Source organism: Larimichthys crocea, chromosome VII (genome assembly GCF_000972845.2).
Source record: "Larimichthys crocea isolate SSNF chromosome VII, L_crocea_2.0, whole genome shotgun sequence".
Lineage (NCBI taxonomy): Eukaryota > Metazoa > Chordata > Actinopteri > Sciaenidae > Larimichthys > Larimichthys crocea.
Window position 1 is genome coordinate 4157556 of NC_040017.1, and position 26717 is coordinate 4184272.

Below are 26717 nucleotides of genomic sequence, written 5' to 3' on the forward strand. Positions count from 1 at the left end.
GTGCTCGTCGTCCTCATCGGGGTCTCGACCTGACTCCAGTTCGTCGTCGTAACCGACTTGAGTGGGCAAATGCTCACATTCGATGGTGTCTGGCACGTTGGAGAGGTGTTCTCTTCACGGATGAATCCCGGTTTTCACTGTTCAGGGCAGACAGCATGTGTGGCGTCATGTGGGTGAGTGGTTTTCTGATGTCGATGTTGTGGATCGAGTGGCCCATGGTGGCGGTGGGGTTATGGTATGGGCAGGCGTATGTTACGGACGACGAACACAGGTGCATTTTATTGATGGCATTGTGAATGCACAGAGATACCGTGACGAGATCCTGAGGCACATTGTTGTGCCATCCATCCACGACCATCACCTCATGTTGCAGCATGATAATGCACGGCCCCATGTTGCAAGGATCTGTGCACAATTCCTGGAAGCTGAAAACATCCCAGTTCTTGCATGGCCAGCATACTCACCGTACATGTCACCCACTGAGCATGTTTGGGATGCTCTGGATCGGCGTATACGACAGCGTGTTCCAGTTCCTGCCAATATCCAGCAACTTCACACAGCCATTGAAGAGGAGTGGACCAACGTTCCACAGGCCACAATCAACAACCTGATCTGAACCTGAACGCTATGCGAAGGAGATGTGTTGCACTGCGTGAGGCAATGGTGGTCACACCAGATACTGACTGGTTTTCTGACCCCCCCAGCCCCTCCAATAAAAGAAAACTGCACGTTTCAGAGTGGCCTTTTATTATGGCCAGCCTACACCTGTGCAATATTCATGCTGTCTAATCAGCATCTTGATGCCACACCTGTGAGGTGGGATGGATTATCATGGCAAAGAAGAAGTCTAAATACTACACTATCCACTTTGCAGTCAAGATTTAGACCTTAATCGAACAACAATACTTCTAAATACCCATATACACTGGTTTTAATGCACTGGTCTAAAAGGAGTGATTTATGGGTTTAGTTATACACTTTCACAGTACATTTTCCACATTATACCCATATACTGCAGTACAGCTCTCCACCTCCACAACCAAAAAATGTTTTACTTTTTACAAGGCAGCAACCTCTGTACTGTGAAATGAAGCCTATGCAAAGTTCCAAAACTGTAGTTCCACGACCAGAACAAGATTCAACATTCAAGAGATTAATTGTCATTTGCAAGTAAAAACACATGGATTATACAGCAAAATGAAAATACGTGTAAAATTGAATGAATCTGGGGGAGGGTGGTGAGAGTTGTACTGTTCAAGAGTCTGATGGCCTGTGAGAAAAGGTGTTTGAAAGTCTTTTTGTCCTGGACTTCAGACTCTTGTAGCGTCTGAAGTCTCCCTGATGGCAGAAGTGTGAACAGACTGCGTTGTGTGTGTGTGTGTATTGTCCTTTATGATGTTGTGGGCCCTCCTGATGACCCTGGTGGTGCAGATGTCCTGCAGTGATGGTCAACCAAAATCCTCAGCAACTTGTACAGACGTACAGTGGAGAGCATCATCAGCTCAGTTACAGCATGGCCTGCCCGCTGCCCTGCTCAGGACAGGAAGGCTCTCCAGCGTGTGATTAAAAACTGCACAATTCAACTCTGGAGCAACGTGCCAAATTTCCTCAGCCTCCTTAAGAAATACAGTCTCTGCTGGGCTTTCTCCAAGAGCTGGTGGGTGTGGTGAGATCCTCACTGATGTGGGTTCGAGGAATTAAAAAGTTTTCACCCTCTCCACCTCTGACTCATGGATGTACAGTGGGATGTGCTGCTCCTCCTCCTAGGATCAATAATCATCTCCTTGGTTTTGTTTGTGTTCAGGGAGAGATTATTTTTCTGACACTCGCCATATTTACAGCAGAAATAAACATGTGTATTACAGTGTTATATAAGTAAAACTGCTAACATAAAGGGTCTGAATACTTCTTTCACCATTGTGTATAATGAGGTTCATACACAGATTGCACGGTTGACTTTTTAATCATCGCATTTCCGACGGTCTCTGAACGCACCATTAGTTCCGCCGACTTGTTGCTCCACGCCCCCTCCTCCCTCGCCGTCTCTCCCCGTGTATATGAGCTGAAGCTCGGCCACACTTCGGTCACTGCTCGCTTGGCTTGTCGGGGCACGAACATGGCCGCAAACCGGGTTATCGTTTACGGCGGGAGAGGCGCTCTGGGCTCGAAGTGTGTGCAACACTTTAAGTCCAATGGATGGGTGAGCGACAGCAGCCAGCCGTGCATGCTAACCCAGATGCTAACACTCTGCTGACTGTCTCTTGTCTCTTGTCTCTTGTCTCTGTTTGTCTTCGTGTCGCTGTCAGTGGGTTGCGAGCATCGACATGGTCGCAAACGAGGAGGCGAATGAAAACGTGATCGTGAAGATGAGTGAGTCTTTCAGCGAGCAGGCAGGACAGGTGAGCTACAGCTGACTTTATGAATGACGTTTCATGTTTTTGACTCATTTAAAGTCAAACTGAAGAGCAGCTAAGGTCTGACTCGTTATATATGGTTTATATATGTGTAAATATGACTTATATAAATATTTATTGTTGTTTTAATGTTTTTAAGCTGTGCTTTGCTAGATAATGTGTGTACGCTAATGCTGCGTTCAAGTCACATTGGAAAAGAAGGAAAACGTGTGGTCTTGATAAAGTATCTGATTTATTTTATTTTTTTACTACGACATCATCCGATGGTGAAAATGACATTTTTTTTTTGTTTTATTTACATCTAGTTAAATAATGTGTAGCATTCAGAATCAAAAAGATCTATTTATTTCTATTCATAATATGATGTAATATCTTTGCAGCCTTGCAACAAGTCTATCAATCCATTTTGATGCAGTTAATGCTGAGCAAAAGGCAGGGTACAAAAGAGAGAGTAATGAAAATGTAAAATACACTTATATTCTTAATGAGTACAGGATAGTGTATGACATGTTAATGTTTGTCTTACATGACTTTGCTATATGTAATTGAATATTCATTTAACCCAAATTTCCCAGAGGGCCAACAGGTGAAGTCTTTACAGTGTTACGTGAAAATCTCCATAATACATCCGAGAAGATAGAAGCCAGAATGTCCAGGACGACAGCTTTTTTTTTTTTTTTACAAGTTGATTAAATGACTAAAGAGAAATATTTTGCTTTTATGATATAAGCACCTTATCAAAGGCCTTAAAAAATATACAATGTGTATAAAACATTTAATGAATGTTTACATTTAATTGAATATACTTGCAAAAAGTCCTGAATTAAACATTTTTTTTTCTCAAAATATCCTGATTTTGTTTGTTGCCATGAACGCAGCACAGAGCATGTAATAAACATTTCCAGCTGCTGTGAGTTGAAAGCCAGTCCACAGTGAAGCGCTGTTTGCCCCGTGGCTTTATGAAAAGGTGTTAGCAGTTGTGTGTCTGTTTTTATGCAGGTGACGACAGATGTGGCCCAGTTGCTAGGGGAACAGAAAGTGGATGCCATCTTATGTGTGGCAGGAGGATGGGTTGGAGGAAGCTGCAGTTCCAAAGGTCAGAGTTCAACCTTTTATTTTATTTGCTGTAACATTAATCATCAGCCATGATATGTCATGTGTCCCACAGCCATTCATGCCAAGATTTAAACCCGGCCTAAATAAACTGTATACATAATTATAGTATTTTTTATTCATTTATTTATATATATATATACACACTCACTTTGTGTGATCAAGAATGACCTGTCCTACTCCTAATCTGTCTCTATCCAAAGGTAACAAAATCCAGTTACCAACATCTCTAAATCTCATTAATGAATATACATCTTGTATGTTTAATCTTCTTAAAAACTACAGTGTATAAATGACAATTCTCTGTCAGAGGCTGGATCCAGTCGAGGTTTCTGGTTCCAGTAGAGAAATAATCAAGTGAATAAATCCCAGAAAAATGATGATTTGTCAATCTGGCCATAGAAGAAATTAAATAAATAAGTGCTGCTAGTTGGACTTTGTAACCTTGGGGAAGAGCTAGGCTAGCTGTATCCCCTGTTTCAAGTCATTTTGCTGATCTAACATGCTGCTGGCTGAAGCTTAAATGTATTGAACAGACATAAGAGTGATCTATCTCTAAAATGTTGAACTATTCTTTTAAAGGAATAAGCATTATTGGATTAAAAAGATACTGTAAGATATCCACAAATGTCTAATTATTTTCTATGTCTCTTTTAGATTTATACAAAAACTCAGATCTGATGTGGAAACAGAGTGTGTGGACCTCCACTATCTCCAGCCACCTCGCCTCTCTCCACCTAAAACCAGGCGGCTTGTTGACTTTGGCTGGGGCCAAAGCAGCTCTGTCAGGCACTGGAGGTAAAGCACACACTCGTGTTTACCGTTTCTCATCATGATGACCTGGTCTGGCCGTTTGTCACGTCAGGGTTGCAAGGCAGACTTTGATATAATGGAGACTATTGTGAAGATGTCTTTGTTGCCCGACCTGCCAATTCAGATAATGTAGGTAATAGAAAACGCTGCAGGGCTTTGACGAGGGAATTGACGTGCTGATCAAAGACATGGGGGATCTCACACAGCTCACAACAGTGGTGAGGTAAAGGTGTCGATAAAATGGATCAGAGGGGGGAAAAAAAAGAGAGACTAGCTGAGCACTGTGGAAGCAGAGGGGCTCTGGTTCATTATCCACAAATCGGTGGTTTGATTCCCACAGTGGTTTGTTTGTCATCAGCAACCTGTTCTCTGTTGGTGTCCTTGAGCAAATGACTCAACCCTGACCTGCTCACTCATTTTAACCTGCTTTACACACACACGGTTCTTAGTTAAAATGTGACAGACTGGGGATTTCACAGGGCAATAAACACACAGCAATAAATTAATATTATCAAAATCAGTGTAGTGGCCCTTTTTAATTTAGTTCATACTTTATGTTTAAACAAAAGAGCTGAAATGATTATTCAATGGACAGAAAGTAATTCAACTATTCTTAGTCATTTATGCAGAAAACATTAATAGTTGCAGCTTCTCCAATACAGTCAGTCCAGCACCTGTGAGATGGTTTGATGCCATTCAACATTCATACAAAACACTTCAACACTACACTACTATGAAAAATGTACAAACGACAGAAGGACACTTCATACGGTCAATATCTTTTGAGTCCAAAGAACATGATTGATAAAACTGCATTATTGCTCAGCTGTAGAAATGAATGATCGGCTTGCACAAGAAACCTTTCCTCATGTTTTCAGTTAGTGTTCTGCTGAATTTCACTGTACCTATTGTTTACTATTGTTAGTGTGACACTAGCCAGCCTAATGTCAGCCTCTGTGGCGTCCAGTGCCATGTGATGTCAAGCTTTCCTGTGTCCGAGCCGGGCCATGTGATGGGCTGAGATCCAACTCTACGACACAATATAAAGCCCTGCCTCAGCAAGTCAGTACAAAGCCCACAAAGTTATTGGCTGCTGGCTTAGGCAGAGAATGACTCAGCAGTTCTTCACACACACTAACTACATGGGCAGAGTGTGGTAACTGCACTGATACAGTTCTGTTCTCTTCTCTCTCTGAGCTCGTATTTATGTAGGAACCTGCCCCTCTGCAGAGCTGGTTGTATTTTAGAACAACTGAACTATGAAAGGTATCTTCCCATACCTGTGTTGTTTAATTAAATAAGAGTCAATAATATCAAGAGCCAAATGTTCTCAAAACTGTTGAGAGAACTCATGTTCATCCTTTCCTCTGTGTGCTCCGATCAAACAAAGTGAGTAAAAGTGGAACCAAAGAAAGCTGATGAGGATAACTATTTGTTTTGACTTTGAAGGTTGTTGAAAATCAAAGTTTTATGAATTGAGTTCTCGGTTACTTGTTGCAAACATTCTCAGCAGATGTGAGAGGATTCACGTGTCAGCAGGTAAATCAGCACCAAATGTTCTGGCTGACAAAAACAGGTTTCCTCTTCTGAATGGGTCACCATTATGACTGATGGTGACCCTCAAAACACTGGATTTTCTTTACTTAAGATTCCAAAGCAAAAGTTTTCAAACCATGTGAAAGGCTTTTTCATAATCCTAACCTTTTGATTTAGGATTTACCTCAGGGGTCTTCCCTGTGTTCTCATGTGACTTGTCTGTGTTTTTCATAATCCCCAGTCTGATTATGTTCTGGGACATGAAAGAGATAGCTTTCAGTGTGTGGGTGCTTTGTTATTCACTCTATTCAGGTAACATGTTTATATTTTATCTTTCACACGGAAGCCCGTTCTTACACCCTGTGAAATGTCAGTAATGCAGCATTCAAATCAGGATGTTTTATATCCAAATTAGCCTAGTTATAACTAATATAATAAAACATGTGGCACCAACATGATTAATTAATTGGTACAAAATATCCATTTAAATTCCAGTTATAAAAAGCTCTCCACACCAAGAACGATAACTATTCTAGACATACAGGTCAATAGTGCTGATGGAGTCTCCGAAGTTTATTTGGTTCTTAATTATGTCCTCTGTTTATTTAAATTAAATTTTGGCTTTAAATGATGCCAACTCCATTTACAACCAGTTTACAGAGTAACGGGTCATCATTATATATTACTATTAAGCTGCCAACACACCTGGAGTGTGCTTTGTGTGCTTGGGCCCTGGTTAAACAACGTTATCATCAGTGCAGATGCTCACTTTGTCATCACTATATTATTGTTCTTTGTGCGGACCGCCCGTAACTCTTACCTAGCTAACTGAACCAAATGACAAAGCTAATGATAGCTAGCTGATATCTAAGGTCAAAACACAATATATCGCTAACATTACAAAATGTTGTGCTAACAATGTCAATCACCAAATAATGCCAGTTAGGTTAGCATAATTCAGATTTTCCACTTATTGCATGAATGCTTTTAACTCTGAAACACACATTCCTACGTGTCTCTATATATAAATAAAAGTCATATCTACATGTGCAGTAGATTGATGGGTATGTTTGATTTACCGCTTGGCCCATAAAACGGTTTGAAAGCGATGCTGCATTGACTTTACAGAGTTGCTTTTGATTGGACGGTGCTACAGATTCATAGCAGCTGCTTTATTTTTAGCGTTTTGTAAGCTAAGACCTAAGCTAAGCTAACATGTGGCCTGTGAGGTACAGGACGTCTAAAGCTGCTGGTTTTGTAGCAAGTCAAAGCAGTGTTGATTTCGCTGTCCTTGGACTTCTTCCTCACAGGCATCCCTAACTCGTGCTTCCTTTTTGATTTTTACTCTTGAAGGAAAAACACAAGCTTACAATAAAAGCCATGTCACCACCCCTCGCTCCTATTGGTCAGTTCTTTGTAAGCTTGTCATAAGATTGGTTTTGTGGGGTGTGTAGATGCTTAGCATTCTCTAGAAAGCCCATTAAAATGTTCTGGGGCAGGGGGTGGGGGGGTGTATAATGTTTCCAGATGCTGCAGCTCCAAAACATTCCTAGGGTCATCTGAGGGAGTGTTCATGTGAGACAGTGGTGTAAAAAAACAGACGGAGAAGGAGTGAGAACAAATTTTTTTATGTAAACTTTTATACAACACAAACATACACCCCAGTGAAGAACTGGGTTACATTATTCCTGTTTTTAAAAGTTTCAAGATGTTCCGTCATAGTTTCTAGATAGATGTTTTTCCATTTGACCCCTCTATTCTAAATCAGTGCCCTCCACTCTCGGGTACAGTCTGTGTTGCATTTCATGTGTTGGTCTCTGCTGCTTTTGCAAACGGAATTTCCTCCAGGACACTAAAAGAAATATTCTGTGATCCCCAGGCATGGTCGGCTATGGCATGGCCAAAGCTGCCGTCCACCAGCTGTGTAAGAGTCTTGCAGGAAAGAACAGCGGCATGCCATCAGGAGCTACTGCTGTGGCTATACTACCGTGAGTACTGCTGTGAAATGTTGTGTACACATTTTAGTCCGGCAGCGAGGATTTTTCAACCATCGGTATGGTGTGATGGTGTGGGGAGATGTAGAGTGATCACAGGTAGGGACTGAATCTCTGAGTGTCGCATACGCTCTGCCTGTAGGTCAGAGAGGTGGCTCTGAAGTTTGGTTTCTTTTGTGAAGGAAAGCACCTGCAGCGGATACAATCGACTGCACACAAAAAAATATCAGATTTGAATCAAAAGATTCATGGTAACCTGTAGCTTTATTTACTTGGTTGTCCATGATCTGAATATTTGATGCTCAAAAGAGGCTCTAACTTAAACTTTAAGAAACTATATAGTGAAAAAAAGCAGGTTTAGTTTGTAGCAACCAATACTTATATACTATGTACTCTAACCGGCCGTTTAGAAGAATAATCCCAAACCTTTTCTTTTTATCTACTTTGGCCCAAAAAGTTTTACTTTAAAATCCACCTACGTCTGTGGAAAATGTGAGGGAATCATTCATTTAGCTATCCATAATCAAGTAATCATTTGATGCAAAATGAATCAAACTATAATTGGTTACTTGTTTCTTCCCTTTTTTTTTTTTTTTTTTTAAAGTAATATCCGTTGTGTCTAATAGTATCTTGATAGTAAACATTGGACTGTTAGAGATAAAACAAAACATTTTAAGATGTCACTTCTGTGCATTTTTATTAAGTTTTTTTATAACAATTTCCCAACATCTTAATGATAAAACAATGGATTTCACTGAGAAAGTAACAAACTTCTGTAATGAATCAAATTGTGAGATTCAGCCTTTATTTATTGTAATTGCAGTAAAAAGATTTCAGCCTTGGTCTGACACTGGAACAAGGAACGACTGAACAGAAGAGAGAGTTTAAAGCTTCACCAGACAACCTTGTATGCTTTCAGCCAAAGCAACAAAGGGAAACCATTAGACTTCTTTTGACCTTCAATATCCTGAGATACTATAACACGATGCTAATAAAATGCACACCACACATTCGTGTTTACCAACTTTGTGTTTTCTATGAAGCTTTATGACAAAGGGACTGGAGATGTTTTCCCCTGGATGGAGCGCTCACTCACTTCTCGTTGGATGTTATTGGGTTCTTCCTTGTCTCTTACGTTTTATTAGTTATTGTTGACAACAGATTTTTATTAACAAAACAAGGCGAATATGAAGGTCTCAGTTAATGTGGCTGGGATTCTCTTTCTTGCAGCCTCGTTTTGTGCTTTAGGTTGAGAGGTGCCGTATATTCAACACAGTGAAGCTTTTAAATACAGCCACAAAGCAAGACAGCAATAAAAGGAGAGAAGATGAAAGCTATTGTGCTGTAAAATTAGCTGTGCCTCACGCTTCTTTGTGATGTTTGATGGATAAGTGCAAGGTGAAGATAAGCTGCAGGAATAACACAAAAAAAAGGGCTGCCAATTTCAGCTGGTAGATCTCTGCTTGTGCACATGATCTGTTTTAGATGAATGACGCACACTGTAGCCTTTACATTATCTCCCCCCGTCTGTTTGCATATTAAATTTAAAACCAGTGTTTTTGCACTGTCATCGTGAGAAGCTAGAAATGGCTTTTCAGGGGCGTATCTTGTTCGTGTTCTCTCTTTGGTTGTGTTTTTCACCAACGTGAGGCTGGACTGAGTCTGCCTCTCCAGCATGCTGTCACATCTGTTCAGCATTAGCTCCATGACTTGCATTTCTGTTACAGCCTGCATCCCCCAACCTCCTTTGTGTTGCTGCACCATCATATACTAACACTACAGTATACAGCATCTGTGGATGTAAAGTTTCTTCCCGCAAAGGCCATGTAACCGTCATACAACGACCTTTACAATGACAATACATCCTCAGGACATCAGCATGGCTTGTTGTGTAATTCCATGATATTTGAAGTCATGAATATGATAATAAAACAGAAACATGACGCAAATGACTTGTATACAATATACCCCCGTTTTTTTATTTCAATTTTTTTTATGGTCTGCATGTGTGGCCATGCTGCAGCTCGCCAGCTCTCTCCACCTCTCAGACCCTTCTACTTACCCTGATTGTCATCTGGCTAAATTTGACAGGGTTACCTTGGATACGCCAATGAACAGGAAGTTCATGCCTGACGCAGACTTCAGTTCCTGGACACCGCTGGAGTACATCGCAGAGTGAGTGCTGATGGGAATAATGATTCATCGTGGTTCACTTTCTCATTTACAGAGCTCTGTAAGATGATTATTTTAGAATGGGAGGCTGGTGTCTGTTTTCATCAATATCAATGTACCAGATCAATGATAAGGGTTTGTTCTTAAATCTGATTAAATCATAAATGTATTTTCAAACTCAGTTTAGTTTTTGCCCTCAAACTAGATTAAATTTAATTCTCTTGCACCAAAACTCCAATTTAAGTCTTTGACTCAATTTTCTTAACTTAATTTTTAATATGGCTGCCCTTTTGAAGATAGATTGAGCAAAATAATCCTTGTTTAGGGACAGACTCAACCCAATTTTGTTTTATAATGCTGCAAAATTTCTCTTATGATGCTCGCTCAGCAAGGAAAATGTGATGAAGTAGTGCAGGAAGAATGGGGGTGACGGTTAGCTCACCTGGTTGGGTGGGCTCAGTCCTCTCTGCAGTAGCCCATGGTTCAAATCGAACCACTGTTCAGCTGCTACTATCCAATAAAGGTTCAAACCCCCAAAAAATATCTTAGCTGAACGTTAACAGTAGCTCCTTTTTTATACTCACTAGGTCCCGGCAGTTTTTCATTTTCATATCTGTGCATTAGGGTGTGTGCAATAAAGGCTTTCCACGGAAAAACATATGACCTTCTAATGAAATTACATGATCTTATAATACGATTTACCTTTTTAGTTATAACCTCTCACTCTTAACCTGTCACATTTAGCTCTAAAACTGATCTCGTGTTCAGTTGAGGTTAGGTGAATGGAAATGCCATAAATCACCAGTAGTTTCTGTTCCGTTCGTAGGCTTATTGACTTAAATGTCTCAGTACAAACATACAATATTTTCAAACGATATTGTTCCAGCATTTTTTTAGGCAAGTATGCAACATACTGAATTCTCTCATCTGTGCCCAGAAACATTGAACTAAGATCAAGTGAGTCTAAAGACATAATAGTATGTGTATTTAATTCTCTGCGCAAGCAAAGCACAAACACAGGTATTGTTCATGTCTCTGATCACAGCTGGCCACCGACTGACACTGAAATATGTGTTTGTGTGATTTTCATGCTTTCCTGTTTCTTCTTGTTTTGGTCCAAAGAGCTCTTTGATTTTAAGAGTGTCACATGACATTTCCTTTTTTTTTTTTAATGCTTATGATCACAGAAACATTTTTATCTATCAAACAATATTTAACTTGAAACACCTGACATGATATTAAGCCAGCTGTGCTCAAGAATATGAGAATACTGACAAACTGCAAATGAGCAACAGAATACAGAGTATATAATAGTGCCAATAGTCTGTGGGGTTTTAATAGACCCAGGTTCTTGATGTTTGGTCATATATGCATGTCAAATTTATTATTGAAACGAGCGAATAGATTTGAAGTGTGACATTTCAGACAGCAAAATAAATCTCCACTGGTCTGGGAGCGCTGTATGATTGATGGCACAGGTGTGTGTGCCAATGTGTTTTTGTTTTTCGTGCTCACACATCACTGTAGCTCATCCATTTTTCTGCCTTTGTTGTGTATTATTGATGACATTTATCCTCTTCTGTAACCCGCATGCATGCGAGCAACACTATTACCTTTTTTACTTTGTACTGTCAAATTTAATACACAATGCATAACAAATGATTGATATTTTTCATGTATTGTCTGTTTTTTTATTAATCAGTAATTTCTTAGAGTGCGATGGAAACGGTGTGTTTCGACAGTACTCAGTTTGTGTTTATCCTCAGGAGACTAGTGTAGGCCAGGAGAGATTAGATGGGATTTGATCCAATTTGATAATCCCAGAGGAAACAAATGAGGGTCTGAGGACAGAAATAGAAATAATCTGGGTGGTGGAATTGATGGGAGGAGTCACTTGGTGCTCTATTGGATAATTTAAACACAAACTGCTATTTTTACATAAATGCAATCCTTAATAAATCCCGGAGAAGTAATCCAGCACATATGCTGCAGATGAATGCATGTGTGCATTATATTGATTAGATTTTACACACCAGCAAAACCACTAGGCCAACAAGTGTACCCCCACACGAAATCTGTTCTGAATATATGATGTACAGTGATAGAAGTAGTATTAGATGAAACTACACGTGTGCTGCTAATAGATAAATGTAGAAGTTCACTGTGATTGTCTTAAATGGAAATAAAAGTTCCCCCATGGGATATAAGGAGTAACACTACAAGGTTAAGTAGACGTGTTTAAAACTTGTGTTTCTTTTTTTTCTTCCAGAGTGTTCTTTGGCTGGGCCACAGGGGTGGACCGGCCGGCTTCTGGAAGCCTGATGCAGCTAATGACCTCCGGAGGCGAAACCCAGGCTGTGGCCGCGCAGTAGAGGGATGAGGAGATGGAGGAGCACAGAGCTATAGTCTGGTAGGGAGGAGGAAGAGGAGGAGAAGAGGAGGAGGATATGGGTAAGGAGCGTTAGGATAGGAGAGATAGGAGGAGTGATGAAGAAAGTGTGGAGGTGAAGAAGAGAAATGGTGACAGAGAAACTGAATGAAATGAGGAGCTTGAGAGGAGAAAGCTAGATGGGTTTGTTTTGGAGGGTGGAAGAGGAGGAGGAGGAGGAGGAGGAGACAGGGAGGAGGGCTTTAATTGCAAATGCAGCCTCACAGCGCCATCTAGCTGTAGATCCCTACAATTAACTAAGTGTAACAGACGGTGTTAAACCTCCACTAATGATAAACGATGATATGATGATAATAGGACTCAATGGTCCATTTTCCACTCTTGAGGACTTTTCAGATTTTTTGAAAAGATAGGCGACGTGTTTTAAATGTGTATGTAGCCAATTTTTGGTCAGGACTATGTGGAAGCTGTCACTCATTAAGATCCATATATAATTTGTTATATCCAAACATCTTCATAATAATAAGAATATTTCTGAATCAGCTTTTTTCATCATGTTTTTCAGTGACTTCATATCTCTGAAATCTCTGTGAAATTCAGCACATGACAGTGTGACATGTGAGACCTTTGAAACCTTTTTACTTTGTACCTTCACTAAGTCCCTAAAGGTCCTCTCTGCCACTGCAAGACCTCAAATTCAAAGAAAGCCGCTGTCTTCTTTCTAAACGGACAGTTTAAAGTGGAGTGGCCTTATTTATGTTTGTAGCTGTCAAGTCAAAGTGTCCTTGGTGTCTGCAGTGTGAAAAAGGTACTCTGTCACGTGTTGTAACTGTCAAATTCACAATAAAGGAGTCAAACTTAAGAATCGATCTGAGGTTTGGAGTTCATTCTTGATTTTAGAAACAGCAGGAGACTTAAAGAACGTCACCTCAAGGTCCATATAGAAGTTCTTCTGGAGCTTTCACTTATTACATATGTTATAAGTCACTACCTGTCTTTAGTGTCTGAATACGAAGTATACCTTTCTCACAACAATGCTACAACACAAAGAGCCACACTTCACAATTGTGAAATTGTAACTCTGAGCATTGAAAGGAGACAGAATTAATTCTTGACCTCGGAAACAGCATTTGACCAAAAAAAAAAAAAAAAAAAAAACTCACTTCAAGCTCCATTTAGTAAGTATGTTTGGAACTGATGAAGATAATTGAAAGCTCCAGAACTGCTACTACTTGGATTTGTTTAATTATTCTACAGTTTTAAAACTAATTGTGGATATATAATTAAAAAGTTGCCACATTACTGTATCTCACAATCTACATAACACTCACATGTTTTGGGGGAGTTGGAAAGATTCTAGTCAGGATCTAATGTGCAACTAAACTAATATCTAATGCTGGTAATATTCTAGATTTTAACAGACAAACACCAACAATGTGTTGATCAGTTTCTCAGCCCATTTCTTCCTACTGAAAAGGTAAATGACTTGTGAATATGTGCTTATATTTCTGAAGTTATTTCCTAAAACTGCTTCAGACTGTAGTTTATATCAAGTGTCACTCAAACAGGAGTAAACAGTGCTTTTGTTGTGGACTATTTTTCTGCAGCAGATTAATACACATTTGATGGGCTCATGAGTATTTCCAGCAGGAGGAGGATGGTGCATCGACTCCAAATAAACTACAGTGATCATATATAAGTGGAACAGTGTGGCGCCTTCATGTGTTTGTAATAGTTTGGCTACACAGACTATGGACTATGGACGGATCCATTCATTGCTGGTGTTTTAATGTCCCAAAAAAACCCCAACTCTTTCAGTATATAAATAACCACTAGATGGTGCTCTCTAATAGGAGTCCCACTGCTGCACTTGCAGTCTGTCCTTTTCAGTGGAAGTCCTATTAATCTGAATGTGCACTGCCATGCATACACTGCATAAAAATAACTTACAGAAGGGTCCTTTTAGCATTCACTCTCCTGCACTGAACTGATTGCTGAGCATCCAGGCCTTTCACCTTGGCAAATGCAAATCTCTACAGCGACGATATCTGGGAAGACATCAATTTAAAAGTTGGATTATGACAAATAGATTATTTTACAGCCCCATTCCTCTCTGCACAAAATGTTGTTGTTGTTCAACCAACCCATATATTCACCTTCAGCGTGGACCAGAATGCACATAAATAGACTACGGGGCAGCTACTGGGCCTTGGTCTTAAACTCCACTATTTCTCTCGGCTGGCCACAGTTCCTGGGGACTATATGGCTGTTGACAAGCACACTGCAATAAATCACCATGCTGAGGATTAATAGGAAAGAGCAAAGCGCCCCAGCTCACTGTAGCTGATATGTATTTATTCTAGGTGGCGTAGCAATTCATCTCACTGTGTGTATGCCCTGTGTGTGTTTGCGTGTGTGTGTGTGAGGGCCCGAGGCAAATTCAACACGTCTATGCATACATTACCTCCCACGATGCCAGCACTATAGAGTGATTGCCCGTGGGGATCGAGTCAATGTTTATCACAGAAAGCGTTTCAGCTGATCAAAGATTACCACTGAGACAGAGCATGTTGTTCCTGTTTCAGCTGGGGCAGATAAGTTGTCACCCGGCGTCACAGACGCTATTGTTTTGTGCATCGTGAATCCATGAGAAGCAAATTATTTGTATGTCACAGGTGCAGCGGCGGCTAAAGAGAATTTATCTGTGGTACTCCTCCTTCTACAAGCTGCAGCTTTCTCACATCTCGTCTCCGAGAGTCTGATGATGAGTGTGTAAACACGTGATGCCTGATTTGAGAACGTCTGTCTCGTTCACACTGGTGAACAGAGTCACACGAGGTCAACAGAAACATTTAGTGTAATGGGACAATGCAGCTAGGTATGGGCCCTATAGATCATGATATGATAAATATTCTGGGAACTAGAGAAGCCTGGGTGCTGATAGTGAACCACAACTTCTCTGGTGACCTTTGTTGCACACCATCATTCCACTCATTTCCTGTAAAATCTCTACTAAAAACACTCATAAAAGGCATAAAACACCTGAACATACTTAATACATAATAAAAAAAAAAAAAACTTTATCACACTGATCCAACAATCTTGTTACCATGAAGCCGTTCTGCTCTCAGTAGACTGATTTTAATGGCTGATATTGGCTTATCACACACATATTGATATCGGCCTAATTGTTGTCATATACACAGATATGATTTTTTTTTTTTTTACAGGATATATCATGCGAGAAAAAATACCTGGGATAATTTTGATCTGTTAACTATGTTCTGTTTGTGTTTTCTATCTTTTAGTCATTCATAAATATTCAATTCCAAGTGAAATGCACTGTGTCAGTGCACTGATGTTTTTGGACAATAAAGTTTATTGTTAAACTGTAAAATATCCTCCCATTACATATGTTTGATAACCGCATTTGAGGGATCATTGCAAAAAATTTGTTCATTTATATATAAACAAAGAGGGGCGATATATATCTGTCAGATTTTCTTTACCCTCGTAATATCAGCCCCAAAAATTCAGTATCTGTAGAAAGAGTGACCTGGATAGAAAGACTGTCCTAAAAAGGTATGTGTACATGTAATCTATGATATTTTTATGGACACACGCGCACAATTTGTTGCATATTCCTTCCAAACTGGCTTCATCACAGCAATAAATTCATGCCTGATTAATAAAAGCTTTCAAATGTCTGTTGGCGTGCTTTACATCTCCAGCAACAGCCATAACTGTGTATTTAAACTAAATACATACTATACCTATGTACTCAGATCATCTTTTACCTGAACCAAGGTGATCCACTGGTCTCCTGTGTATACTTTATAGTTTATGATTTATGATTCTTTTCCAGCCGTTACTGTTTTGGAAAAGAATCCATCTGTTTAACTATCCTGGTTAAATAAAGCTTAGATCATTGATAAAAATGTAGTTTGTCATTCACTGCAATGAGTTGATCCAAAGCAGGCATATTTTGGACTATTCCTTCCATTCAGTGCTTGTTCTGTAATTTACTGTCACAATATGATGTACTGTATGTTATATTATAATAAGGAAAATTGGCTCCTAGTCTTCCCTTTTCCCCCATTTTTAATTTACCCCATCACAAATGTCTTTAATGTTTGAATTTCATTGCTCATTCAATAATTCTATCAAATAAAGGAAGACGTTTCTGTTCAGTCGCTGGAAAACAGGTGAAGTTCTCTGAATTTTAATTGCACAGTGGCTTTGTTGTTTCTTTCACTACTACCTTCCAGCAGCCCTGTAGCATTAGCAGTGGCAGTTAGTGCTTTTTGACACACAAGAAAAGTTATAATTTACTGTATCAACAGAAAATACAAACAAAATGTGCAAATTTATGGAAAGAGCAGAAAAACAGAGGTGTGCACTTGGCCACAGAGACATCTGGCCTACGGTGGCGTGATTCTAGTTCAGTATGAAATAAGGGGAAACTGGTGCTAATTGGAGGTCAAACAAGCTCATGACCTTTTGCATATCATCCTCTCCCGTCACCACTCATTGCACTCATCTATATAATTTATCTTTACACAGATTCAACAAAATCAGAATAAATATATTAAATGTTTTCCAGCTCCCAACCACTATATATGTTGATTCTATATAATTATGGATGCTTTTTTTATTTATTTTTTTTTATCTCAAACACTGCTGGCTTTCCCCCACATGCTGCATATAAAACCATATAATAGATTACATTGCACACAGAGAACCTGTGGTAGCATTAGTTTTATTGACAGTGGATTGAGGCTTTCAAGCACAGGCTGTCTCAGTGATTCATTGTGTGAAGCAGGGAGAAGAGCAGCGTCCAGTCCTGCTTACATGAAACCCCTGGAGGTGAATTTCCTGATTAAAGCCCCCCCCCCACACACAACCACCCCACCCTCCCAAACTCCCCACCCCCACCCGCTTGAAATCCTTGCATTTATGTGAGCGTGTGTGTGTGTGTGTGTGTGTGTGTGTGTGTGTGTGTGTGTGTGCACAAGCTGGCATTCATATGTCTTTGTACGAGCATATGGGCTGTGAGTGCATGTGTTCATGTGTGGAGGAGTGCATGCCTGCTTGTTTGCAGTGTGCATGTATGTATTCATGCATTTTATGTACGTATGAAACCAAATAAGTGCATGTTTTAAAAGAATGTTTTTGTGTGTGTTTTTTAACTTTTTTTAAAATTTGATTTTATGATTATGAAGTACAAAATTCTGTTAATTGTCTTGTCTATCTCATATTTAAACCACTTTGTAACTACAGTTTTAAAAATAAATTCTTATTTACGTGTGCACATGTATTATTTGTGCAGAGTATGTGTGTGTGCCTGAGCAGTAGGGTGTGTGTGTGTGTGTGTGTGTGTGTGTGTGTGTGTGTGTGTGTGTGTGTGTACCTTGTGCGTGCATCAGTTTTATGAAAGTGTGTTTCTGTGTGTTTGTGTGTTGTAGAGGTTATGTCTGAAATGGCGAGGCGCCATGTGGAAGCCATTGAGACCTGGAGCAGCAGTGAATGTGGAAGGTGAGGCCAGATGGTAGTGGTTAGCCCTTGGCTGCTCTGGGTAACCTGACCTGCAGGGGAGGACCCCTCTGCCTCCCGAGGACCAGCCGCCACATGTGTTGCGTGAGAGTAAGTCACCCAAAACCAAGGAACCGCCTCTTGGCTTCCTGGCGGCCTGTTCTCATAGCTGAGCCTGTTTTTTTAACTGAGGATCTAAAACAACAAACTAAAAACTGGATCAGACGGGAACAGTTCAGAGACAGGATCATGGTGGATCCTGAGGTCGGATGGAGGCGTCATTAAGAGTCTGTTCATGTGTTAGCACTTTATACAGTGGACCATGATATTCACATTAAGTAATATCATCTTCATGCATTAGTATAAAAGACAATTACACCTTTAGCACAATACCTTAGAGACCATTGGTGGAACCAAAGTACATATGCCATCATTACTTGAGATGATTCACTCCACTACATTTGGTTACTTTGCACTTTATGATCTCTTACACAAAGTTCAGATTGCTGGATTTAACTACCCAGGAGTGCACAAAGTAGAACATTTTTTAAAACTGCTTACAAGAAAAAAAAACAGTCTAACAATAACTTTCTGTTATACTTTTCTTCTGTGTTACTTTTTTAGATTTTTAAGATGAAACATTTGGAAGGCTTAAATATACATACAACACTCACCACATTAATGCAACACAATAACAAGAATAATCCAGTAATATTTGCCCATAAAAGGACTACTATTTAAGTTTGGTTAATATTAGAAATTATTATAAAAGATATATGTACACAAACACACTGAGATACATACTCAAGGTAAGATTAATATGATAGCAATTAAAAACAAAAGAACATAGAAAAAAAGAAATATCTTTTACTGATATTAATTCTGTACTCTATCCGAGTAAGATTTTGAATGCAGGACTTTGTAGGAGTATTTGTACACAGTTGTATATAAAGATGCACATTGAAAGATGTATAAAAAATACAAAAACTGTAATTCCCTCTTACAATTTCATCTCTTCCTTCTGTCCCACTGAAAATTCAGTGAAAAAGTTTTAAATATGCAAATATTTTCCTTTCAGAAGTCTCTAACTTTACTGGGAAGTCAATATATGTGAAAACAGCCTCTAGTGTCAATCACACATCACACATGATGAGCATCATTTGAGTGAAGAGTTACCTGTGCAGAAATAAAAAGACTTCTGCAGTAACCATACTTCTAAACACTGGCACTATATGATAGAATAGTAAAACATGAACTTAAATGTTCCTGCAGTGAACAGTACACTCAGAAACTATTGGTATCAGGGGAAAAGCCTCCACTAATATGCTGTATTTGCCCTTTTAACTACCAGTCTCTTTCTGTTAAGGTGTAAAGATATTCAGGATCACACAGTTATAATAAGTGTGTTGAACATAATGAAGACTAACATTGCTTTCTCTTGTAAAAATGACTTTTTAGTTGTACCTAACTTGGTCTCTAGATGGCACTAAGTCATAAGTGAACATAAGTGAGGCAGATTGGAGCATAATTAAAAAAATTGAGTGATAGGTTTTTGATTTAATTAAATGGCCCTGAAGCCAGTAATTCACAGCACAGGGTCGACATGGATTGAGAATTTCTTTTTTTTAAATAGGCAAAATCAGGTCCGGTGTCTCTAAAGATCAAGGCAGCTTGAGATGGTACTCAACATCTGCTCAGTAAGAGGTGAGCCACTGTTTGAAAAATCCATGTCAATGAATAAATGATGGGCTGATGAAGACCTGCTCCAGATATCCTTTCAGTGTGCACAATAATGAAATCTCTGAAATTAAAAGAACTTAAAATAGAGATAAGATATATATATATATATATAATATTAAAACAATAAAAAAAAAAAACAGGAGTGTTTGAATCAGTCTCACATACACTAAGCAGAAACAAACAGTTTAGTGTTTCTGATTTGTGATCACACTGAAGTTATGTAGGGACATGGTTTCCTGGCCTGTCAGGACCGTCACTTTGATTGTAATGACAAGTTGACAGCAATCCTCAGTTGCATTTAGTTTCTGTCACACCTCCACTATATAAATTAAATTACTGTTTTCTGTCCGAGCTGATACATAATATATACAGTAGCAATGTGCAAAGTTTTAGCATTTAGAGAAAAGTGGGATCACAACAACCAACAGCTGCTAGAATATATTGTAAATCTGTGCATGTACGAGCTGTGAAAGTTTTAGTGTATTTAACGTCACGTAGCATTCAACATGTAGCTGAAAGAGTATCAGTATCTTACCATCCGGATTTTTTTCCTCTTCTATCTCCACTCTGTAACAATAAATGTTTTACCTCACATGTACTTCAGATATGTAAAACTACGCTTAAAATAGATTCTTAAAAAGTCAAATCTAATTAAATATGTGTGTGTTTATATGTATATGTACAGTATATACATATAGCAATGTGTTTATTTTCTAAATTTTTTGATTAACACTGAATACATCACAGAATAGGAGGTGGAATTATGTGATAAACACAAGAAGTTTATAACCATCCCACCTATCTCAGTTGGTTTAGGTGGGGTGATTGTGGAGGACAGGCCATCTGATCAGAACTCCATCACTCCTATTGGTTAAATAGTCTTTACAAAGCCTGAAGGTGTGTTTCGTGGGTCATTGTCCTGTTGAAAAATAAATAACGGTCCCACTAAGATCAAACCAAATGGGATGACATGTCAATGCAGAGTGCTATGATAACCATGGCTGGTTACTTGTGCCTTGAATTTTGAATTAACCTCCAACAGCGCCAGCAGCAAAGCACCCCCACCATCACACCTCCCTTTCGGTGGGAACCACACATGCAGATACCATCAGTTCACCTTCTCTGTGTCTCACAGAGACGCAGCGGTTGAAACCAAAAACCTAAAATTTGGACTCATCAGACTAACAGAAGAGACATACAAAACAACACAAATCTCTTCTGGTTGTTGGTCTCGTCTCAGTAGTGGTTTCTGGTCTGATTCACACAGTCTCCTTTGAACAGTTGATGTTGCGTTGTGTCTGCTATTTGAACTCTGTGAAGCATTTATGTGGGTTCTAATATGAAGCGCCATTAATTGGCCATATCTGAGGCTGGTAACTGTAATAAACTTCTCTGCAGCAGAGGTAACTCTGGATCTTCCTTTCCTGGAATAGTCTTCATGAGAGCCTGTTTCATCATTGTGTGTTGATGGTTTTTGTAACTGCACTTGAAGACAAAGTTCTTGATATTTTCTGGATAGACTGACCTTCATGTCAAAGTAATGATGGACTGTTGTGTTTTCTTTATCAGTTCTTGCCTTATTTGAGTACAGTAAATGTATAACGACCATTTGCTGCCCATCAACAATACCTTTCACAACAACACAACTGTTTTTCTCAAACACATAAAGCTGGCATGAAATTCCACTAGTTAACTCCTGACAGGCACACACGTTTAACTGAAGAGCTTCCAGGTGACTACCTCATGAAGCGGAATGAGAAAATACAAATACCATTCGGAGCGATTTAGGGTTCAGTGTCCCGCTCAAGATCAAGGTCATATAAACTGTGAAGTTGCAGAAGTACACAAAACAGTTAGAAAACATGTTATAATACAAATGTACAAGGACACTATGACAGGTGGTTAGGAGACACCTGTGATCAAACCACAAAGCCTGTAAATTAATGAACAACTCACAGTCACAGTGACCCCACAATATATCAAATGCTGGTTGTACCTTGATTAATTTGATCCGGTGAATATAATACTAAAATGAAGTCAGGCAAACACAAAATAAGGCTTCTAGAAATTTTCTCTCTGTTTTATATAAATCAAATTGAATTTTTCTTTTGCTTTTGGACTCTTGGTCGGTCAAAATAAGCAACTGGAAGATGTCCCTTTGCCCTCTAGAAACCTTGGAGGTTTTTTTCTTTTTACAGCCTGAATCAGTAGTTTCTTGACTTTTATGTCAAATTCTATTAGTTCCTTATAATTTTTCATTCCTGTTATATTTAAACTGTATAAATCATTATTTAACACTAACAGAGCCTGAAACAACTATTTTATTTAGCTCTCAATTAATTAAAAACTCTCACCTTTAGCAAGTGGTGTTTTCGTTAGCGGGAGGCATGTTGGTGCAACTGTAGCTGGTCTTTTATTTACTATTATGACTATTTAAAGTTGTTGTTGTAACTATAATATTGTTTAAAAAAATCAGTTATACAGTCTCCTTCCTCACACCCTCACTCCACTGTTCATCAGGGGAGGCGGTGACGGAGGAGGAGCAGACCCGGAGTCTGCGGCCCGGGGCCTCTGGGTTTAGCAGTCAAACACTGACTCCCCTTGTCCTGTGTTTTCTTCCTCAGTTCATATTTCCAAACAAGCATTTCTTTGTCACATACTTTAGCAGCTCTGGTGTATTTTGATACGACTGTCCTGACTGCACGCTGCGCTCTGTTGTTGGTTGCTTCTAACATTGGTGATGTTGGAATGGGCATTTCTAACTAGACAAAATAAAATACGTTATGAATGCCTCTGACCAAACTGGACTTATGGACAGCCAGCTAAATCAGAGGGGATGAAGGCAGGCTGCCATTAAAGGTAATAGCCTCGTTATCAGGCCTGCATTTAGGGGGTGAGGGGGTAAGAGAGTGAACATCAAATCCAGCTAATCACATCTGTCACTTTCGTGGGGACCAAAGTATCTACAGGTTCATGTTCCTGGTTGTTTTTGACCTTGTAACAAAGCAGGTGGAGCATTGTTTTCAGATTAGGGATTGACATATAGCAGGTAATCAGGTGACCGACAATGTTTCATGACTCCTCAATGTAGTTGAAAAGGAAATGATTTTTTTGATGTCTGCAACATCTCTCCTGAGATGCTGCCGACAAGCACACAAACGCACACGGAAAAACTGGAACGCTCCACACAGTGGAAAAGCATCCAGTTGTAGGTTTTGGAGTATTTTTATTATTTATCACTGTAAGTGAGTATTTCGGCCTCTGGGTTCTCAGCATTTTTAATAAGTTGTGTAACCTAATCATAAAATACATACATGCAACTGGAATATAAGCAGTGAAAAACAGTAGAATGTTATATGCAAAATTAGGCATATATTCAATGTGCTAGTGAATCCGCATTTATCAGGTATGTATTGACATATTGTAAATAAGAAAGTAAGATAGATACATTTTAAAAATACCTCTGGACCAAAATACATTTCCATGACTATAAATTATGTATTGATATGGTTCTTTTTAAAATGTTTACTTACAATCAGGATAACAACTAAATGCAGACAATAATTTAAAAATGTTCCTTACACATTGTTACATGTATGCATAGTGTGCATTTCTAACACTCCTACTATTATAAATGAGCAGATTGCTGCCCAGCAAGACTAATATACTACTTCTGTTATAATGCTCCTTAGTACTGGCTATTTTTAGGCTAACAGCAGTGTACACAACTACTCCTGCATACTGTATTAAAGTACTTGAGTAGGACCAGTTTATAAGATTGGGTGGCATATAGCAGTGCAGTTTGCCAATTGTAATCTCCTTGTGCCTCTGCCTAGCGTATCAGAGAGTCCATGTTGGCCAGCCAAAAACAACAGGGTGGTTAAATATGGCAGATGACTCCATGGAAGAGACAAGTTTCTTTTTTTTTTTTTTCTTTTTTCTTTTTTCTTTTAAATATTTTTGGGCATTTTAAGGATATAAAAGGTTCATTGTAAGGTAACAAAACACAACGATTCTCATTTTCATTATACACTAATGAAAACATAGTTACAAATATTCCCCTGAATCTCACACACTGGACCTTTAAATATTTCTTATTTCATGTTACCCTTATATTTCTAGTCCACTACTTCTACTCAGAGGGAAACTTTGTACTTTTTACTCGATTACATCTATCTGACACTACAGTACAGTTAGGTATTTACACAAAATCAATTTAATAAAATATAAATATGAGGCATCTTCATTTAGTGACCCAATAATATATATATATAATATATATATAGTAGTTCAAATTAGCTCCACTTTTTTAAATGTTGCTTACACATTAAAGCATCAGAAAAATGAAATAATCATATATAGTATACAATAATAAAGATTATGTATAATGGCACTGTAGTTTGATACTTATGACTAAATACAACTAAATTGAGCTTATATGTAGCTTTACTTGAGTACAAGGCAACAGACAGTTTGCATGACCATTACTACTACAAATTAAATTCACTGTAAGTATTAATTTGGTCATTGGTCCATCTGGATTAAAGCTGAAAAGTGAGAAAGGTGTTTTTATGTAATAAAAATTACATGTGAAATAATTTAAATGAGTTGGAACAACTGTTATATATACAACATATTGATATCTGTATATACAGGTCATTTTTATTTTTCTTCATATCTGCATTTAATCTTTATTGTATACTGTATATGTATCAACATGGATGAGAAGTCTTAGTGTTGAAATCGTGAAACATCTACAGTTTTCAGGGCAAACTCAATCTGCTCATGAGGACCTTGTAATACAATTGAAAGCTCCAGAAGAGTTACTAAATGGACCTTGAAATTAAATTGTTTTGTCAAAATTTAACTAGATGACTTGATGTCTTTCTGCAACTCACCAAATGCATTCATACTGTTCCTATGAGTAATCCTACTCCACCTATTACCATCACCATCACCATACTCATTACTGCCTCCACAGTCACTGCTGTTTACTTCTAATGTCAACACCCCATTACTGCTCATGCTACTTTTACTTCTAGTTTGACAAATGCTGCAGCTCATACTTTTAGATGGCATCCTTTAAAACAACATTTTTAAAAAGTATATTAGTAAAATAGTTTACTCTTAGCCTAGTTAAACAATGCAACAGCCAGTAGGCCCGTCGAAGTCGATGTGGTGGATACCGCAGGCAGCAGCCAGTCAAATCCAGGTCAGTGGTAGTGGGGGTGGAGGGGTGTGTGTGTGTGTGTGTGTGTGTGTGTGGTGGTGTGTGTGTGTGGGTGTGTGGTGTGTGTGTTTGTGTTTATGTGGGTTGGGGAGGGCTGTACACTGGATGAACGATGTGACCGAATTGAGAGTTTCCATACAAGCAACAGTATCTGACCAAGATAAGCCTCTTGGGAGCCGTTGTGGTCCTCTCTCTCAGGTGGATTAAGCAGACACACTCACTTCTCTATCTGTCTACTGTACGCACATCTGTCCAGATGTCCATCTGTCGTTCTCTGCTCTGTCTCTGTTTTTTCCCCTGTTGACTTCACAGGATGGCGCCTCATGCAGAGAAACAGGTCCAAAATATCCAAGTTTGGGTATTTTTCTGGTGCTTCTAAGCCTTAGGTCTTTGTGGAAACATAGCCTCCCCCCCGTCCTCTTACACATCTGTTTCTCATTTACATCCTGGGTCTAAGTTCAGTAAAAGAAGGGGGGTGGGGGGTGGGGGGTGTTGGAAAGTGAGGTGGTGGTGGTAGGGGGGTCAGAAACATTTTAAGTCTTCTACATGTTTCTTTTCACTATAAGTAAAGACTTGTTTTCCAATATGTGAGGTCCAACATTTTCAAAAACATAAACGCCTACTCGGAAGGATGGAAGACGTAGATGTTTCTACAAATGAGTGTGGCTTTTAAAAGGTGGCGACTAATGTGAGACCTTCGTGGACAAAGCAATTACACTGGAACCATGATATTTTTGAGTAATTATTGTATAATAAATATCAGTGTAACTCTAATTTTAAGATTTCTTCCACTTAGTTTCTGGCTGGTTTCCAAATGATCTTTTCAATAATATAGGTAATGAATTGTGTAGGCAAATGCAGCTGAGTAGCCCCACCCCCCTTTAGTTACTGTTGCTATGCCTGTCCATAATACAGTTTGCTGAGATATCTGCAGATTTTATGATTGAAATTCTGAGTGATTTTTTATTAAGCAATGCATTGATTTTTAACAGAGGTAGCAGTCTGTCATGTTAGGTCCTTGAGTTGATTGAATATGCTGTAGCCAGATGACTTTGTAATATGTTTTGTCTGACTCGTTTAAAAAGAGAAAAAGTGAAAGGGTGTCCTAAATATGCATTTGATCACTAGAGGCTCTAAAGAAATGTTTGTATCATTGAAACAAACCAAGCACGGCTGGCCACGATAAGCCAAACACAAAGCATGAAGCAGTGCAGTACTAACATGCAAACTTATAACCGTGCTTTATACAAACTATAATCACTGCATGATAAGATACCTCTGGGTTCTAGCCTGTGTAACAGTGAACAGCTTTGCTACTGTCATGTTGAATACGTCCCGAGAGTCATTGAATAAAAGGCCAGACAAAAGCGACTATTTAAGCTTGATGTCTCTCAGATATTGTTGATGCTCGGACTCTGGGGGTCAGCATTATTCTTTAAATACAATCCATTCTTTGAATAGCGAGAGATCACCATGGCAAATCAGTTAAATACTGAAATCAGAATGAAAGACGAGATAACTGTATAAAAAACTGCTGCAGATCATACTGCCGCACAAGCTTGAAACTACTATTAGGAGGGGTTGCAGCCCCCTCAGCCGCCCCTATTTTCCACGATACTGTATTTAAGCCAACATAAAAAGATAAAGTGGCTATAACATGTTGATAAGAAGATATAAATCAATTTTCAGGAAAAACAAGTGAGAATGACAATTCTATATATATCGCTGACATTCGTTTATCCCACAGTGACGTCAGAAATATCCCATGTACCATGTGACCATTC

The 26717-nt window shown here is 39.0% G+C and overlaps 1 protein-coding gene across 1 annotated transcript; it reads left to right on the plus strand.

Moving 5' to 3' along the window:
• The first annotated feature begins 1997 nt into the window (after positions 1 to 1997).
• Positions 1998 to 13300, plus strand: qdpra (quinoid dihydropteridine reductase a). The gene is made up of 7 exons (XM_010731411.3): positions 1998 to 2200; positions 2307 to 2399; positions 3414 to 3510; positions 4185 to 4325; positions 7756 to 7864; positions 9962 to 10045; positions 12312 to 13300. Exons 1-7 carry the CDS (start codon positions 2117 to 2119, stop codon positions 12412 to 12414), a joined length of 711 nt encoding a protein of 236 aa, XP_010729713.2. The 5' UTR covers positions 1998 to 2116; the 3' UTR covers positions 12415 to 13300.
• Positions 13301 to 26717: the final 13417 nt, after the last annotated feature.

What these genes read in the sequence shown, in the direction of transcription:
- qdpra (XM_010731411.3), top strand. Translation starts at nt 2,117, where the DNA reads ATGGCCGCAAACCGGGTTATCGTTTACGGCGGGAGAGGCGCTCTGGGC. An exon ending in AGCTCTGTCAGGCACTGGAG is followed by an intron (nt 4,326 to 7,755) that starts GTAAAGCACACA and finishes TGTGATCCCCAG; the next exon opens with GCATGGTCGGCTATGGCATG. An exon ending in CCGCTGGAGTACATCGCAGA is followed by an intron (nt 10,046 to 12,311) that starts GTGAGTGCTGAT and finishes TTTTTCTTCCAG; the next exon opens with AGTGTTCTTTGGCTGGGCCA.